Source organism: Dreissena polymorpha, chromosome 14, assembly GCF_020536995.1.
Source record: "Dreissena polymorpha isolate Duluth1 chromosome 14, UMN_Dpol_1.0, whole genome shotgun sequence".
Classification (NCBI taxonomy): domain Eukaryota; kingdom Metazoa; phylum Mollusca; class Bivalvia; order Myida; family Dreissenidae; genus Dreissena; species Dreissena polymorpha.
In genome coordinates this window covers 11932022-11947586 of record NC_068368.1, presented here as the reverse complement: position 1 = coordinate 11947586, position 15565 = coordinate 11932022, and the positions used below count along the sequence as shown (strand labels likewise).

Below are 15565 nucleotides of genomic sequence, written 5' to 3'. Positions count from 1 at the left end.
ACTGACTCCGTTGTGTTTTTATTCATTCCAACAAGAACGCCAAGACCGTTGTAAGATTATAAACAAAAAGAGTTTATTTCATTTATATAAAAAAACTTATTTTTTATTGTTTGCTTTTCGCATTGTTAATTGCTGGTGGAATGTGTTTTTCACAAAGACGATTTTTGCATAATATATCGATAAAATACCTTTGAACCGGTAAAAAAGCAAACAAAATGAACAATGCAATTCGAAGGAACGTCAACAATAGTCGTCGGAACGCACACGATCGCTTAAAATACGCAATTGTTCTAAATGGATACTATGTTCGATAGTCGACAATGTGTCAGTTTTCAGATCGAGCTGCCTACAGACATGATCATCAATGCTGGCTCTGGGAAAACGGGGCCTAACGCATGCATGTCGTCCCAGATTAGCCTGTACAGAGGCTAATCAGGACCGACACTTTTCGCTTTTATGGTATTTTTCGTTTTAAAACAGTTTCTCTTAGGCGAAAATCCAAATAAGGCGGAATGTGTCGTCCCAGATTAGCATATGTGAACTGCACGGTCTAATCTGGAACGAAACTTAACGCACATGCATTAATGCCCGTTTTCCCAGAGCGAGCCTTACAAGTGATTGTTGACAACGTGTATATTTTCAGATCGAGCTCCCTACAGGAATGATCATCAAGGTTGAACAGAGCTGGAAACCGTTCATCAACATCTGGATCACCGCCTCTACGCTGGATTGGAAGAACACTGAGGGTGGGTATACCTTGGTGAATGTGGGCGTGGTTTGAGTGGCACAACACTGAGAGGGGTATACCTTGGTGAATGTGGGCGTGGTTTGATTGGCACAGCACTGAGAGTGGGTATACCTTTGTGATAGTGGGCGTGGTTTGAGTGGCACAGCACTGAGAGTGGGTATACCTTAGTGAATGTGGGCGTGGTTTGAGTGGCACAACACCGAGGGTAGGTTTACCTTGGTAAATGTGGCGTGGTTTGCGTGACACAACACTGGAGCGGTCATACATTGATAAATGTGGGCGTGATTTGCGTGGCACAATACTGAGAGTGGGTATACATTGGTGAATGTGGGCGTGGTTTGCCTGGCACAACACCGAGGGTAGGTATACCTTTTGTAAATGTGGGCGTGGTTTGCGTGACACAACACTGGGGCGGGTATACCTTGATGAATGTGGGCGTGGTTTGAGTGGCACAACACTGAGAGTGGCTATGCCTTGGTGAATGTGGGCGTGGTTTGAGTGGCACAACACTGAGAGTGGGTATACCTTGGTGAATATGGGCGTGGTTTGCGTGAAACAACACCGAGGGTGGGTATACCTTGGTGAATATGGGCGTGGTTTGCGTGACACATAACTGAGGGCGCGTATACCTTGATAAATGTGGGCGTGGTTTGAGTGGCACATCATTGCGGGTGGGTATACCTTGATGAATGTGATTGTGATTTAGTGCTGATTTATATTCATTAAGTAAATGTTATTAGCTGTTCATCGACATCTGAGTCACTGCCTCCATTCTGGATTGGCAGAACTCTATGGGTGGGTATACCTTGGGGTTTATGTCGTGGCTTTTGTTTCTCTTTTGATGGGGGAGGTGCGGTGTGGGCGTGTGAGATTATTTTGCAGGGCTGGTGTAAGAAGTAGTTCATTAACATATGGATCACTGATTCCGCATTGAATTAGCAGCTGACTGAGTGTGATTATATCTTAAGGGTTTGGGGCCTTTTGTGAATAGTAATTTAAAGAGCATGTATAAACAAGCCGTTGGTGAACATCACAGTCTTCCCGATGCAGTTGCATGCTTAATGAGTGGATATTGTTGGTTTTATGATTGAGCGACAAATACCCGTCTCTATGATTGATAGACAGGACGATTAAAGTGGATATATGTAGACGAGGTGGTGCGTGGATTTTGTATTTGGGGCGCGGTTTATGTTCGTGGGCGGTATTTAAGTGTTGTTATTGACAGAGAGAGTGTAACCGGTAGATGCCTGTCCTCAATATCTGGATCACCACCTCACTGCCTGAATGTGGGTTTACCGGATTGCTGTGCGTGTGACTTATATGTGCAGGCGTATTAAGAGTGAATGTGCGTGGCTTTTGAGTGGGCATTGTTGATGTGTAAATTAAGCTCGATTGGTCATTGTCGACTCGGGTACTACTTACATGCACCCCGGGTACTCTTAAGTATACTTACATGTACCCCGGGTACGGTAAATATACTAAAATGTACTCGGGAATTTTAAAGCTACATCGGTCGTTGTCAGCTATACTTTTAAATTAAGTATGTCCACGTGTATGTCAATTTTCTGTTAAATGGTCTCTCTATTATCGAAACCCATATTAAAAAAGCATGTTGATGCAGTTTTTTAAAAGAGAATTTTTCAATGATAAACAATATCGTTTTACGGTTATCGGTAATGCGTGTAACGACATCGGATTTTGGGCGGGAACACAACTCGGATACAGTGTAATATCGACCGGGTACGTCTAAGTATATTTACCGTACCCGGGGTACATGTAAGTATACTTAAGAGTACCCGGGGTACATGTAAGTAGTACCGAGCCGACAATGACCAATCGAGCGTTAATTAAAGTGACCAGAAAACCGGCAGATTGGAAGAATATTGAGGGTGATTACCGTGATTGGTGCGGGGAGTGTTTTGAGTGTGTGTGTGTGTGTGGGGGGGGGGGGGGGGGGGGGTGATGGATGATACAAACACGTGGTTGGTGTTTAGACAAATTATTGCCACCGCTCTGGATTTCTTGTAAAATGTTGGTATCTTTACAATGTTCGAAATCTGAAAAAAAAGTGGAGGGGGAGGGAGGGTATGTGGCGTGTATGGTTTTCAATCGTTTGTAATGTGTATACATTTATGACATTTTAGGGTTGTGTGGCTCTTTCGATGGCAATGGAAGAAACGACCTAACACCGAATGCCAACTCGTTCTCTGCAACATGGCAGTACGTAAATACTTATCTCTACAAATTTATAAACATAATTTGTTCATATTAAACGTCCGTAAATCGTTTTCGTTTAAGAGCCTTAAATATACTTAAGAAAGGCGAACGTTTTCTGATTAGTAAACTCAATGTATTGAGAGTTGCTATAAAATTGGTTGGTGCGATTTTTTTAATCGTATACAAAGTTAATATAAATGTATACACGACATTACCAGTATACATACGTATATTTACCACTAAAAAATAAACGCATTGTTTGCTTAACATAGTGCATCACAAGCGTTTGTCAGTTCAATTTCATAGCAACCATGCTAACAGATATATTTAGCGATAGTTTGACCACACACATTTATTCTTTCAGTGATCTCGTGTATAGGTAACGTATCAATTTAGCGGTTTGACACACATTTTAGAGGCAATGGGTTCTATGTGTGTCTATCAAATAATTAAGAAACAATCTATATTCCTGTATTAAATGAGCCTGTCTGTTCGCAGAGTGAATGGTCAGCAGAACTTTTTCTACGGCGTAAGCTCCTCCTCCCAAGGTGTCAACACGCCCTCCTACTGTAGCTGCATCAAGGACAAGGATACCATGTGCTCCGCCGGATATGGCATCATCAAGTGTACAACATCAAGTAAGTGCGCCTTGCGCTTGAACCTGGAGGAATCTCTTGCCCTCCATTTAGTATTCACTCTGTGTATTCATCCTCCATGAAATACTTTGTCGTTATCTTATGCAATTTTCTCTCAGCTGAATATCTATGGTTAACTGCACTTTTTTTCAATTTATTTATTAAGCACCGTATCACCAGTATAAACGGATAAAATACATAAGACGGTTGTTGAGTGGGTGTGGGATCAAATAAAGTAGGCTTAAACTAAACGTTATATTTCTCGCTGCTTATCGGTCGGCCAATAAATATTGACGTGGTGCTCTGATGCGTGTGGGATGTGCGTTGGTCGATCAAACAACGATAATACGAAAATTTGTTCGATTCAAGAATGATGTACCGAATACTAACTGCTTTTCTTTCTTTTTTATTGAGTAGTTCAACGGCGATGATATTGTTTGTATCATAAGAAAAAAATATAGATAAATCAACGCGTATCATGTTACAACTTTAATCTTGCAGTACGTTGGTATACTTATTATTAAAATTAGTAAATTCAAACGGGAATGTATATTTTAGCTCACGCATTTTTTATTAGAAAATCGTTCTAAATACCATGTATCAGAATTACTGTTGGTTTAAATTGTATAATTTACAAAATGACATTTTTTCTCGAATAAACGCCCTTATAACAATTACGGAAATTTAAGTTGTTGCGACATTCTTAACAAACAATAAGAAGACACAAGTGTGTGTAAATATGCAAGAAATATAAAATAATCAGCATATATGTACATAAAGCTAATTATCGTATAGTTTTGAGTATTGAACGCATGCGCATTTCAGGGGACGACATCACGACAGCTCTCGTACAGCAGTCGAAACTCCCGGTGCTCGTCACCCGCAGCAAACGACAGGCGCAAAAGGAACTCTTTGACAACGTGGATATACCCGAGGTACAATGAGGGCGGTGATGGCGGTGGTGGTTGTTATGTTGATTATGAGGATGAGGATGATGATGATTATAATGATGATGATGATAGTGGTGAAGCTGTCGGTGATGAAAATAGTGACGAAGGATATCATGATGATGATGATGATGATGATGATGATGATGATGATGATGATGATGATGATGATGATGATGATAATGATGATGATGATAATGAGGATGAGGAGGAGGAGTTGGAGAAGAAGGAGGAGGAGGAGGAGGATAATGATGATGATGATGATGATGATGATGATGATGATGATGATGATGATGATGGTGATGATGATGATGACGATGACGATGATGATGATGATGATGAGTGTGGTATCGATGGTGGTGGTGATGATAATGATGTTCGTTGTAGTGCGGATGTTGTTGATGGTGGTGGTGGTGGTGTAACCACTATTTTGGTTGATTGATAATGATATTGATGATGCTACTGGTGATGTTTATGATGGATGTGATGATGAAAATAATAATGATAATGAAGATAGTAATTGTGATCAGTTTCATTGAGTGAAGGGTGATGTTTGATTATTACAAAGAATGTTGACGGCATTTGATGAGCGCCATTGATTGGAAACTAACAGTAAGGAACTGATATACATATTACATATACATAACTAAAACTGTTATAAGAATATTACGTATATGCATTTTTTCAGGACGAAAACAAATTATCTCTTGTCGAGGCGTTGCGGCAGTGCAAAGACCACATCACTAAGAACAAGATGACGCAGTCCTGTATGCCAGTAATTAGCCCCAACCTCACACAGCAGTTCGAGAATTGCGCCCATGACTATCAGGTAATGACTTTATACGAACTATTGAATCCCGTTCTGGGAAAACTGGACTTATTGCATGTGCGTAAAGTGTAATTCCAGATTAGCCTGTGCAGTCCGCACAGACCGGATTCTCGTTTAGAAGAGACCTCATTTAAACGAAAACTTCCATTAAATCGGAAAATGTAATTCAAGTTGTATCGATATTGGTCGACGAAATTAACTTCAAATGTTTATGTAAAATAATTCAAACTTAACCGAAAAATTATGTTTGATTTTACAACGTTGCCTGTGTAATGGTAGAAATCATGTATGATTAATCACACAAAATGAATAATCTTTATACACGATTTCGTTTCTGGCAGCAAACCGGAAACTTCAATTTCTCCGCTGACGCTTTGCGGGACATCTCCGTAGAGTGTGTCGATAACATCCGTGTCATCAAGGCGCTCAACGAAAGCAGAAACACTTCAAATCCGGGTCTACCGGAAATTCCCGATCACGTCAACCTCGATGACGTTTTGAACGACGCTTGTGTTGAGCCTTGTGGCGCCCATGGAAAATGTGTAGTTGGTAAGTCAAGTCGACATGTATTCTACGCTATCCGTTAGCCTGTGTTAAATACAGGGAAAACGAAATCCCTGGAACATTTTTTTCTGGCGAGTAATCCTTGTTACAACGGCGCTAGTATTTTATTCATAGAACTATAGGGCAATACATATTACACAAAACTAAACATTAAAACATATTCCTACTGAGACCACCGACCATTAACGGTAACTGCCATGGATTTAAGGGTTAGAAGCAGTTTAAGTGGCACCAAACATCACCGAAGTATTAATCACAAAACACACCATGGTAAATATACGTACAAATCATTCAATTAAGCCTCGCTCTAGGAAAACGGGGCTTTATGCATGTGCGTAAAGTGTCGTGCCAAATAAGTCTGTGCAATCCGCACAGACGAATCAAGGACGACAATTTCCGCCTTAACTGGATTTTGGTTAAGGGACTTCCTTTACGCAAAAAATTCCATAAACGAGGAAAGTGTCGTCCCTGATAAGCCTGTGTGGACTGCATAGGCTAATTAAAGAAGACACTTTAAGCACACTATATTAAGCCCCGTTTTCCCAGAGCGAGGCATACTTGTAATGTAAGCCAATACTAAACATTAGTGAGGAAATGCCGTAACTTTCGTGAGATCCGCAAGATGTAACTACATTTTAACTCGAATATATGTTGACTGTTTAATGCGGTACGTATAAAACTGATAGTAATTTATCGTTTTCAAATAATTGTTGGTTATCGGCCTTTAAACATCGCTTTGAAGGTCTGATGCATATTAATTAAGCAACAAGAGCCTTAGGTCGTTTGGATAGTAGAAATTAATTAGAAAGACCGAACGTGTTGTTCGTAAATATTTGCGAACACAGACAAGAAATAAGACAATTACGTTCAGTCTAACATGACATGAGAAGATTTCTTTTTACAACTTAAATAATGATTATATTTTATTTATAATATGCTGCGCAAAGGATCGGGACTTTTCTAAATTGACTATTGTGTTGCTAAACAACGATAATGTAACCGATATATTCTTAGTGGACTTTTCCATCCTTCTAATTTGGATCGATTTATTTTCAAAACTAGGGATGTCTAGTATATTTATTTCTGTTTTTAGAATATTTCTTACAGAAATTCCTTTAAGCAAACAGCGCAGACCCTGATGAGACGCCGCTGTCGCCGCATCATGCGGCGTCTCATCTGGGTCTACGCTGTTTGCCAAGGCCTTTTTTTCTAGACGCTAGGCATAAATTGGTTAAGTCTCAATAATGTCCTGTTCGGTATAATCGTACACATATCGTACATATATCTTATTGTTACCGGATAGGTACGTGCCAATGCGATGATGGCTACTCGGGGGTCAAGTGCGATATCTCGAGCGACACCATCCCCACCGTGTCTATCGTTCCGTTGCTATGCGACATGTCGCAGACGCAGGATTGCATTGCGGCCAGAATATTCGGTCTGAACTTTGTCCAGTCCGAAAAGATCACGTGTCATTATGAATACGTCGAGGTATGTTTTTGTTTGGAATTTATTGACAGATCGTGAATGATTTGACCTAATTTACTTTTTCATAAACGAGTGATGCATTAAGGACTATTAGACCTCATAATACATAAACATCGGTCTACAAATACCGGGCTTACTGAATGTACGTTAAATGTCGCCCCAGATTTGCATGTTCAGTATTATCAGAGGAAGTACATATAGTCATGGTTTTATTTCTTATGGTTCGAACGCTACTATAAAAGCTTATATAGTAACAGTGGTAATGGCTTCGCAAAATGTATTGACATACGGTTGAGCCACATATTGGCGCAGTGTTGTTATTTCTCAAAATGTCTTAATGGCACATAGCTGTGCTAAGTTCTTATTTCTATAAGTGTCTGTATATATTGTAAAAACTCATTTTGGTGTTTTGTTCTCAATTCGCTCCATTGATTTGGCGCTTAAAATGACAACCGCGGAGAGGACAATCATTTAGTTAGTTCATATGTCTGTTCAGGTATCCAACGTCATCACACCGACCAACGAAAGAGGCACGGTTCCAGTCGCCGTGTACGTGAGCATCAATGAGGTGATGTGCGTACTTCCGGTCGCCAGGAGCGCTCGGATACGTATCAGCAACAACGGGCGCGACCCGAGCCCCATGACGTCAGTGCACGTTGTGTACAGCGCCCTCTGTCATGACTGTACGACACTCAACGATACGGCGTACACGACCAAATGTATACGAAAGGTGAGTGTAATGTGATATATAGCGCTCGTCTGTCATGACTGTACGACACTCAACGATAAGGTCTTTACGAGCACGTGTGTAAGAACACTGATGTCTAAAGTGCAAAGTTAAATATGATAATTAATCATCGCAGCTACGGAACGTTTATAAACATACATGTACTTAGAAACTTGCGATAAAACTCTGAATTAACGGGGAAGTTCACCTATTTGGACTTCCTGTGCTTTGCATTGACTGTTAAATGACGCCGCCTCAGCTTTAAATCTTTAATGGTTTATTTTTTGTCCTTCGATGTGTAGGCAACATTGCACTTGTTTTACATAAAAAACTAGCGAATGTTGACAAGAATTTCTTAGCCTGCTAATGTCCTATCTATCGTTTATTGTAATAGAGCTGAAATTAATAAATTGCAACTAAAATCCCCGCCCCAATTTCAGAACACCAACTGTTTCATCGACGACCTGTGCGTTGAAGATGGCAAAGGCAAATACGGGGATCAATGTCAGATCTGCCGAGCGGACGTGAATAACCATGAGTGGACGCAGAGTCAAGGTAATGAGTCGCGTTCTTAGAAAATTGGGCTTAATGCATGTGCCTTTAGTGTCGAACCAGATTACCTTGGGCAGCCCGCATAGGCTAATCAGGTATGAAACTTTCCGCCTACAGGTTTTGGTTTAAAAGATACTTCTGTTTACGTACAGTGTCTGCCTGTGTCGCGGTGCCGTGTATATGTGCACAAAGTGAATATTTGTTTACACAGCGTCCGTCCGTCAGTGTCAAAAGTTATTATTTGTTCACGCATAGCGTCTGTCTGCGTGGCGATGACGTGTATATTTTCATATTACATGATATTGTTACTATATAAAGTAACAAAATGACGTCGCGAGCGGGCTGTTATTCGTGTCACTGGCGGGTTCATATATCTGTAAATAATCGGATCGCGCGGCTTAAACTGATTAAAAAACGAAGCCACTTATCTACGAAAGAATCGAAAATATGATTATACAACGTAGCACACAAATCGATTGAAACTGAAACCCCACTATTATGTTATGAAAGCAAATCATGGACCTTTTAACATTTAAAAGGAGTCATCAACACACAAAATTTAGTAAACGATAAGCTTATCTCAATGAAACGTTATCCAATTTCATATAACAAATTAAATAGAACGATATGCACTTGCATGTTCTGTTCTTCCATCCCGGAATCTAATTTTATTTTAAACCACACAGTTTGTTTGACATTTTTGTATCGAGTGTAAGCTATTCTGAATATTTCGAATGTCTGGTCGGAGCGATTTATTATTTTCCTATCGAAGTTTCCAATCTCAAACACTCGGCCCTATGAAAATTGCCGTCGGGCCATTATGTCGGCCGCGGGCCAATTATACACGTCCGGCTCAGCTCTGTCTTGAAATGTGTTATTGTCGAAATAAAGTGAATATTGGTTAACTATTTTTCTGAATATGTTCATAGAGTGACTATTTGTTTGCCCACAGCGTCTGATTGTGTTGCGGTGCCAATGACCAGGACAGAATCAGAAAAACTACAGCAGACGCAGATCATCATCCTAGCGGTCGTCTGCGCCGTGTTTGCTGCCATTATTCTCGTGGGATTGATCTTCTTCTGCAGGAGCAGGTAATTCATGTTTGCAGCCATGATCCTCGTGGGACTTATCTACTTCTGAAGGCACAGGTAAATCGTGTTCGCTGCCATTATCCTCGTGGAAATGGTCTACGCCTGCAGGGGCAGATAAGTCGTGTTCATCTAATTCTGCAGGAGCGAGTAATTCGTAGAGGTGTTTTCTGTTATAATGAGGGTCCGCATTTACAAAGCTCTTTAAGGTCAACCTACGGAATTTTTAAAATTCATGAAAAACCTCAAGTATTTGGCTTTTTTATTGTTATTTAAATTTTTGTATGTATGTTTATTTGTATGAAATATTACTATGGGGTGGCAATGAACATCAGACTTCTTACAGAAAACTTAATCTGAACTTTCCTTTAGGATTTAACTAAGATTTTCCGAACGAGATTTATGAAGATCGGTCCTAACACCAATATCTCGATTATGTTAAGGTGTTTAAGTGTTAATTCCTTACAGTAAAGGCTTTAGCTCTTATATTTCATATCACAATAAAGAGTGCAAAACTTTCATGTTGATAACTTTACGATATTGAAAGGCCATCTATAAAAGCGCTAATATACAACCTATTCAATTATAAACAAAGTCGATCTTATATGAAATTATAAAATAAGTAATTAAAGCCATTCATTTTAAAAAAGATATGAATAAAAAAATCCTTCTGCCTTTACATCGACATTTTTTGTTTAGCGTTGTGTACCATGGTTTGTTCAAATTAATTATAACTTATTATCTTATTAGCATGTTTTTCTTTTTCTTTTATTGCTTTTGTCAAAATATGCCTGCAGATCCTTGATTTAAGGCCAGGCGGATGACTAAAGCATATACACTGCTCTCACATGCCTGCTGCCAAAACTCTTTTTTCACCTTGACCTTGGCCTTGTTTTGACCAATTTACCAGTTTTCCCAATACTAACCGATCTAGATATGCTTATGAAACAAAGCGACTTGTAGTTGTGTATTCTGATAGAGTACTCGTCTGTCTTTGTTTAACAACTGACTATTTATAACTATTTACAGAGCCAAGAGCCCCAAGAAGAAAGAGTTCGGGCAATATGACGTTAGCCCCGCAGCCGACGTAGAACGTTGGGAAAGCCGGAAGTCAGCAAATCCATTCGACAATCCTCATTCAAATCCAACCTACGAAGAAAAATTATAGATGTAACATTTGGATATAACACTAACACATTATTACATTTACTAACGACACACTGAGAGAGCTTTATGCATGAAAATTTTCAATACCCTTGTCATAATCCTGCATACTAGACTCGACTATAAGTGATACATCAATACGAATATCGAACTTATTAAAAAGTGTGTCATTTCAAAAGGTCAATACAAAAAACATAATTTTTTTATTGAATAAATTATGTCAGCCATGTTTTGGTCTTTTAAACATCGTTATAATTTTAAATGTAAAGGTCGATCGCAAGCGTTGTTTTCTGCTGAGTGAAAATGATGTCTCATTGTATTTGTTAAACGTGTTTATGTCTTTTCCGATAAACAGAAATATATTTTAATAAACACTTAAGTCTTTTAGTGAAATGTTTCCTAAATTGTTTTTTTTCCAGATCCCCAAACAAACTTGTAAAAAAATTCCGGAAATTTACTTTCAATGTTTGGTTTATAAAAGCAATCATAGGACGATTTTTGTAGAGAAAAAAAAACCTAATCCAACTAAGATAATAAATGAAAATATAAACAAAAGATACAAATATACAAAAAAAGACCAATCGATCCTAATACTAATAGGAAAAAACTGTTCCGATCTAGAAAATATATTTACCAAGAGCTGTGTTTGTGAAACACATTGCCCCCTTCTGAACTTTAAAGCCGCACAACAGCCATATAATTTCGTCAAATATCAATGAACAATACACAATAAACATTTGGAATGTCACACAACTAAATTTTGGAAAGTATCCAAAAGCGTTCAGGAAAAAAATCCATTCGGTACCCCTCGCAGATAATCAATAATCGACTAGGGGGAAGTACGGATTGGAAGTAGTCCGCCCACGTGATACCAACATGTAAACAACGATGGCCGCGCCCTTGAAAGAATGTTAACGCTCGTGTCAAAACTTTCTTACAGCATTAATCGGCTTGTTTGGCTATTTAGAAACTGGCATTATGATATACGAGTTATTTATTCACTAAATCTCCGCTGATGACAACAATGGATGGAATTCGAAGGATATGTTCGATGTGAATGAAGGACTTTCTGGATCTTGACAGCTTGACACGGCAAAAATGGCATACTGGTATTTTTAGTAATCAATGTAAGCCACATTTTGCTTTATAAATGTTTTCGAGCATTTTGTGACTTATTGAATGACTATGATACCCGATATCAACATATAATATGGGATTTGCAGATCGCCAAGCTGTCATGAAATTCAACATTGATTACAAACTCTTTACTAGTTTGTATTCTTTATCATACCACCGCATTGATATCTGCCTGATTTAACGTTGCCTGATAAAAAAAATTATATCATGGTCAACGGGAAGTTCTTATATCAGGTCAATGTTTGGAGTTAAGTGGGATTTGCACTAAAGTCAACAATTTCTATCAACACGAATCAGGTTCAACAAAACAAACAATTGATACCAAGAACGTACATATTTTATTCTAGTTTAAAGTCATTAATCACAATTTTTTATCAAATAACCACGGTCCGCATTACAGAAGTTAAAATACGTCATCAATGGGCCAATAAATCTTAAATATCGATATTGTCATTGCACTAGCAAGTGATGCACAGAAAGTCAAGACAAATGAGAACTGTATGCTAATCGTCAGCTATTTAAACAGACGATTTAAGGTAGCGCACCTCTAATGATTACCCGCGATTTATTTTACGATCATTGCCGATCTTCAATGATCGGTTATTTCCGAGAGATGCATTTTATTTTTTTCAAAGTTCGAATTTTTTATATGTAAACGTAATTCCTTTAGAAAACATTATTTTCACAATAAATATTGACTTTGATCCAAATATCATATGAAAAATACGATTTCGCGATTTCTTCAAAGATTGGCGAGCCTTTTTACTTGTTTACTTATGAATATCTAATTTAAGCAAATTTGAAGTTGTCGTGGCCTAGTGGTTAAGGCGATGGACTACAAATCTTCCCGCGCAGGTTCTAATCCTGCCGACATCGCATGCTTTTTGCGACACGTTTTATTTCTTTTCTAGCGTAATTTGATTAAATGTAGCATATATGCTATGTTTTTTGTTTAATATGTTGAAATTTTTATGCACATCCTTCAATTTTTAAAATTAAAACAACGTTATGGCTAAATTGGGTGATTAACTGCTGAAAATACGAACGATGCATGTTGCTTTTTTTTACAAAAAGTAAACGGTAAATCTGTCTATTTCTTGGTATTTTTGCTGTATATAGTGTTTCTATAAAAACTATGTTTAAAATATAACTTAAATGACACTATTTTGAATTTTATGACACTTTGTTTCTAACCGACCCAATTTTTACTTGGCTGAAATCACTTACATTTCATGGCGCTCTTCCATAGATAAAAATTTGTAAAAAAAATGTCTGTAAAAGAATACTAATTTCATCTTGTTTAAATTTTAAACACGTTTACTGCATCTATACACACCAACAGCATGCCCATATTTGGAAATTTGAATGAATTATGGAACTTTTATATACCCCTGGAGTGAAAATAAACTGTACTAAAGCTGAGCGTAGGGTGGTTATGAAAAAAAACGGTATATTTTTAAAAAAGCATGGAAAGCCTACCTATTTGCATGTAGTTCAGTGAAATGATGCTGATTAAGAAATTAATTAATTAGATTATATTTGGATATGTGCCCATTAGAGGTGCGCTACCTTAACAAGCTTATTTCAATATTGACACCATCATCAAAATGTCAATTTCAATACACATCTCCAAAATGGCGTCTCAAAACTATTCGGTGAAGTGTGTTCTTCGATTAAATTTATCGCTGCAATCCATTCCTGATCTCCAATTCAAGACGTTTATAATTAAATCTGTTGTACTCTTCCCATTCGTAGCGCAAACAACTTTTTTTCTCTATACGATGTTTAAAAAAAGTGATTATTCGTGTCGTCTTTTCGAACGCCGTTGCTACATGTATGTTAAGTTCTAAAAGCCGGATCAGCAAAATCAGCGTACATTTTAAATATAAAAAATGGATTGTTTTGCAGTATTTTAGGAAAATGTGGTATGATAAACAGAAAAACAGGTTACTGTACCATCGTCTTGTAATATACACTGAGAGACTTTAAAAACGCTCCAGTTGTAAAAGTAACGAAATGGTAAAGTATACATTTTTCAAGTTGTATGATATTTGGCAATAATGAGCAAAGATCTTTTACAAGCAACTTCCGAAATTTTTATTGAAAAAAATATACCAATTAAAGGAAATAACACAAATCAAGGGGTAACACCCTTAACATTGAAATTCGCAATTTTACAAAAATCAATAACGCGCGTAACTTCCATTAGAAGCACTGCAGGCAGTGCATCTACGTTTCATCGATAACACAATGTTTGTAATTTGTTGTTAGGGAATGTTATTCCACTCGCGTAATAAGGCTTGAAGTAACTGGTTGAGATTTCTAGGGGCTGGACGATGGACTCTCAAGCGTCTTCCTAACTCGGCCCAGACATGCTCAATGGGAGACATGTCAGGCGATAGCGATGGCCAGTTTAACGCAGCAATTCCACTCGTGGCAAGGAAAGCTCTTGTAAGTCGAGCTGATTGTGCAGGCGCATTGTCTTGTTGGAATAATCCTCTGAGATTACGCTGCATAAATGGAGCAACAACAGGAGCTAATACGGTGTCTATGTATCGCCTAGCGGTGACATTGCCATGGAGAATGACAAGATCAGTTTTGTGAAATTGGGAAATCCCAGCCCACACATGAATGCTGCCACCAAAGCCACGATTAAACTTCTGTATGCATTGTTCGATGAACCTCTCACCTCTCGAACGATACACTCTAACACGTTCATCACAGTTCTGAACATTGAACTTAGATTCATCTGAAAATAGAACTGTACCGCATTGTCGTCGGGTCCACTGATGATGTATACGTGCCCAAAAAAGATTCGCAGCTTTGTGTCTATCGGTCAAAATGTATCCCTGTTTAGGTCTGCGACAACGTAAACCAACGGCACGCAGTCTACGTATCACGGTTCGGGCATGGATTGGTCGCCTGAAAAATAAAAGTGACTTAACAGTCTCTAACTTCGGTGGATTGTCAAATATTGTACAAGCATCATAAAATGGTAAAATATGGTTCACAACTTACCCACGCATACCAATTGTTTGTCTGGCACTCTGTGTGGCAGACCGGGAGCGCTAACGTCTGTGAACGCGTCGAAGGTTGGCGTCCTGTCTAGGCGTTGTTATCTTAGGCTGACCTGGGATTGGACGGTCTTTAATACTTCCAGTGACGTCGTATCTTTACCGAAGGCGATAAACCGTGGATCTTGCGCAATTAAACTGACGCGCGACGTCGGTTACGCCACTTCCGGATCTCAGCATATCAACAGCCTCTGAACGCTCATGTTCTAGCAAGCGTGGCATGCTAGCGAACACCTTTTTAAACTATATTTTGTGGGGGGTTTTGTGTGCTAGTCGATTACATACACATACAACAGGTTTAGATTTTATTTCGTGGATATAATCGTGAAGCACGTGCAAAAAACGTGTAAATAGCTTATGTGTGCCAGCTTTTTACGACATTCAATTTCCTTGCG

The 15565-nt window shown here is 38.6% G+C and overlaps 1 protein-coding gene across 1 annotated transcript in view; it reads left to right on the top strand.

The window, feature by feature from the left end:
* Positions 1 to 11346, top strand: part of LOC127858691 (uncharacterized) — a 28687-nt gene extending 17341 nt beyond the window's left edge. Inside the window, exons 21-31 of the mRNA XM_052395915.1 lie at positions 644 to 746; positions 2893 to 2968; positions 3464 to 3603; positions 4426 to 4535; positions 5236 to 5376; positions 5718 to 5925; positions 7244 to 7431; positions 7925 to 8158; positions 8596 to 8710; positions 9660 to 9798; positions 10825 to 11346. Coding sequence (XP_052251875.1) covers positions 644 to 746; positions 2893 to 2968; positions 3464 to 3603; positions 4426 to 4535; positions 5236 to 5376; positions 5718 to 5925; positions 7244 to 7431; positions 7925 to 8158; positions 8596 to 8710; positions 9660 to 9798; positions 10825 to 10963 — 1593 coding nt within the window. The 3' untranslated portion in view covers positions 10964 to 11346. The remainder of the gene's footprint in view (positions 1 to 643; positions 747 to 2892; positions 2969 to 3463; positions 3604 to 4425; positions 4536 to 5235; positions 5377 to 5717; positions 5926 to 7243; positions 7432 to 7924; positions 8159 to 8595; positions 8711 to 9659; positions 9799 to 10824) is intronic.
* The last annotated feature ends 4219 nt before the right edge of the window (positions 11347 to 15565 follow it).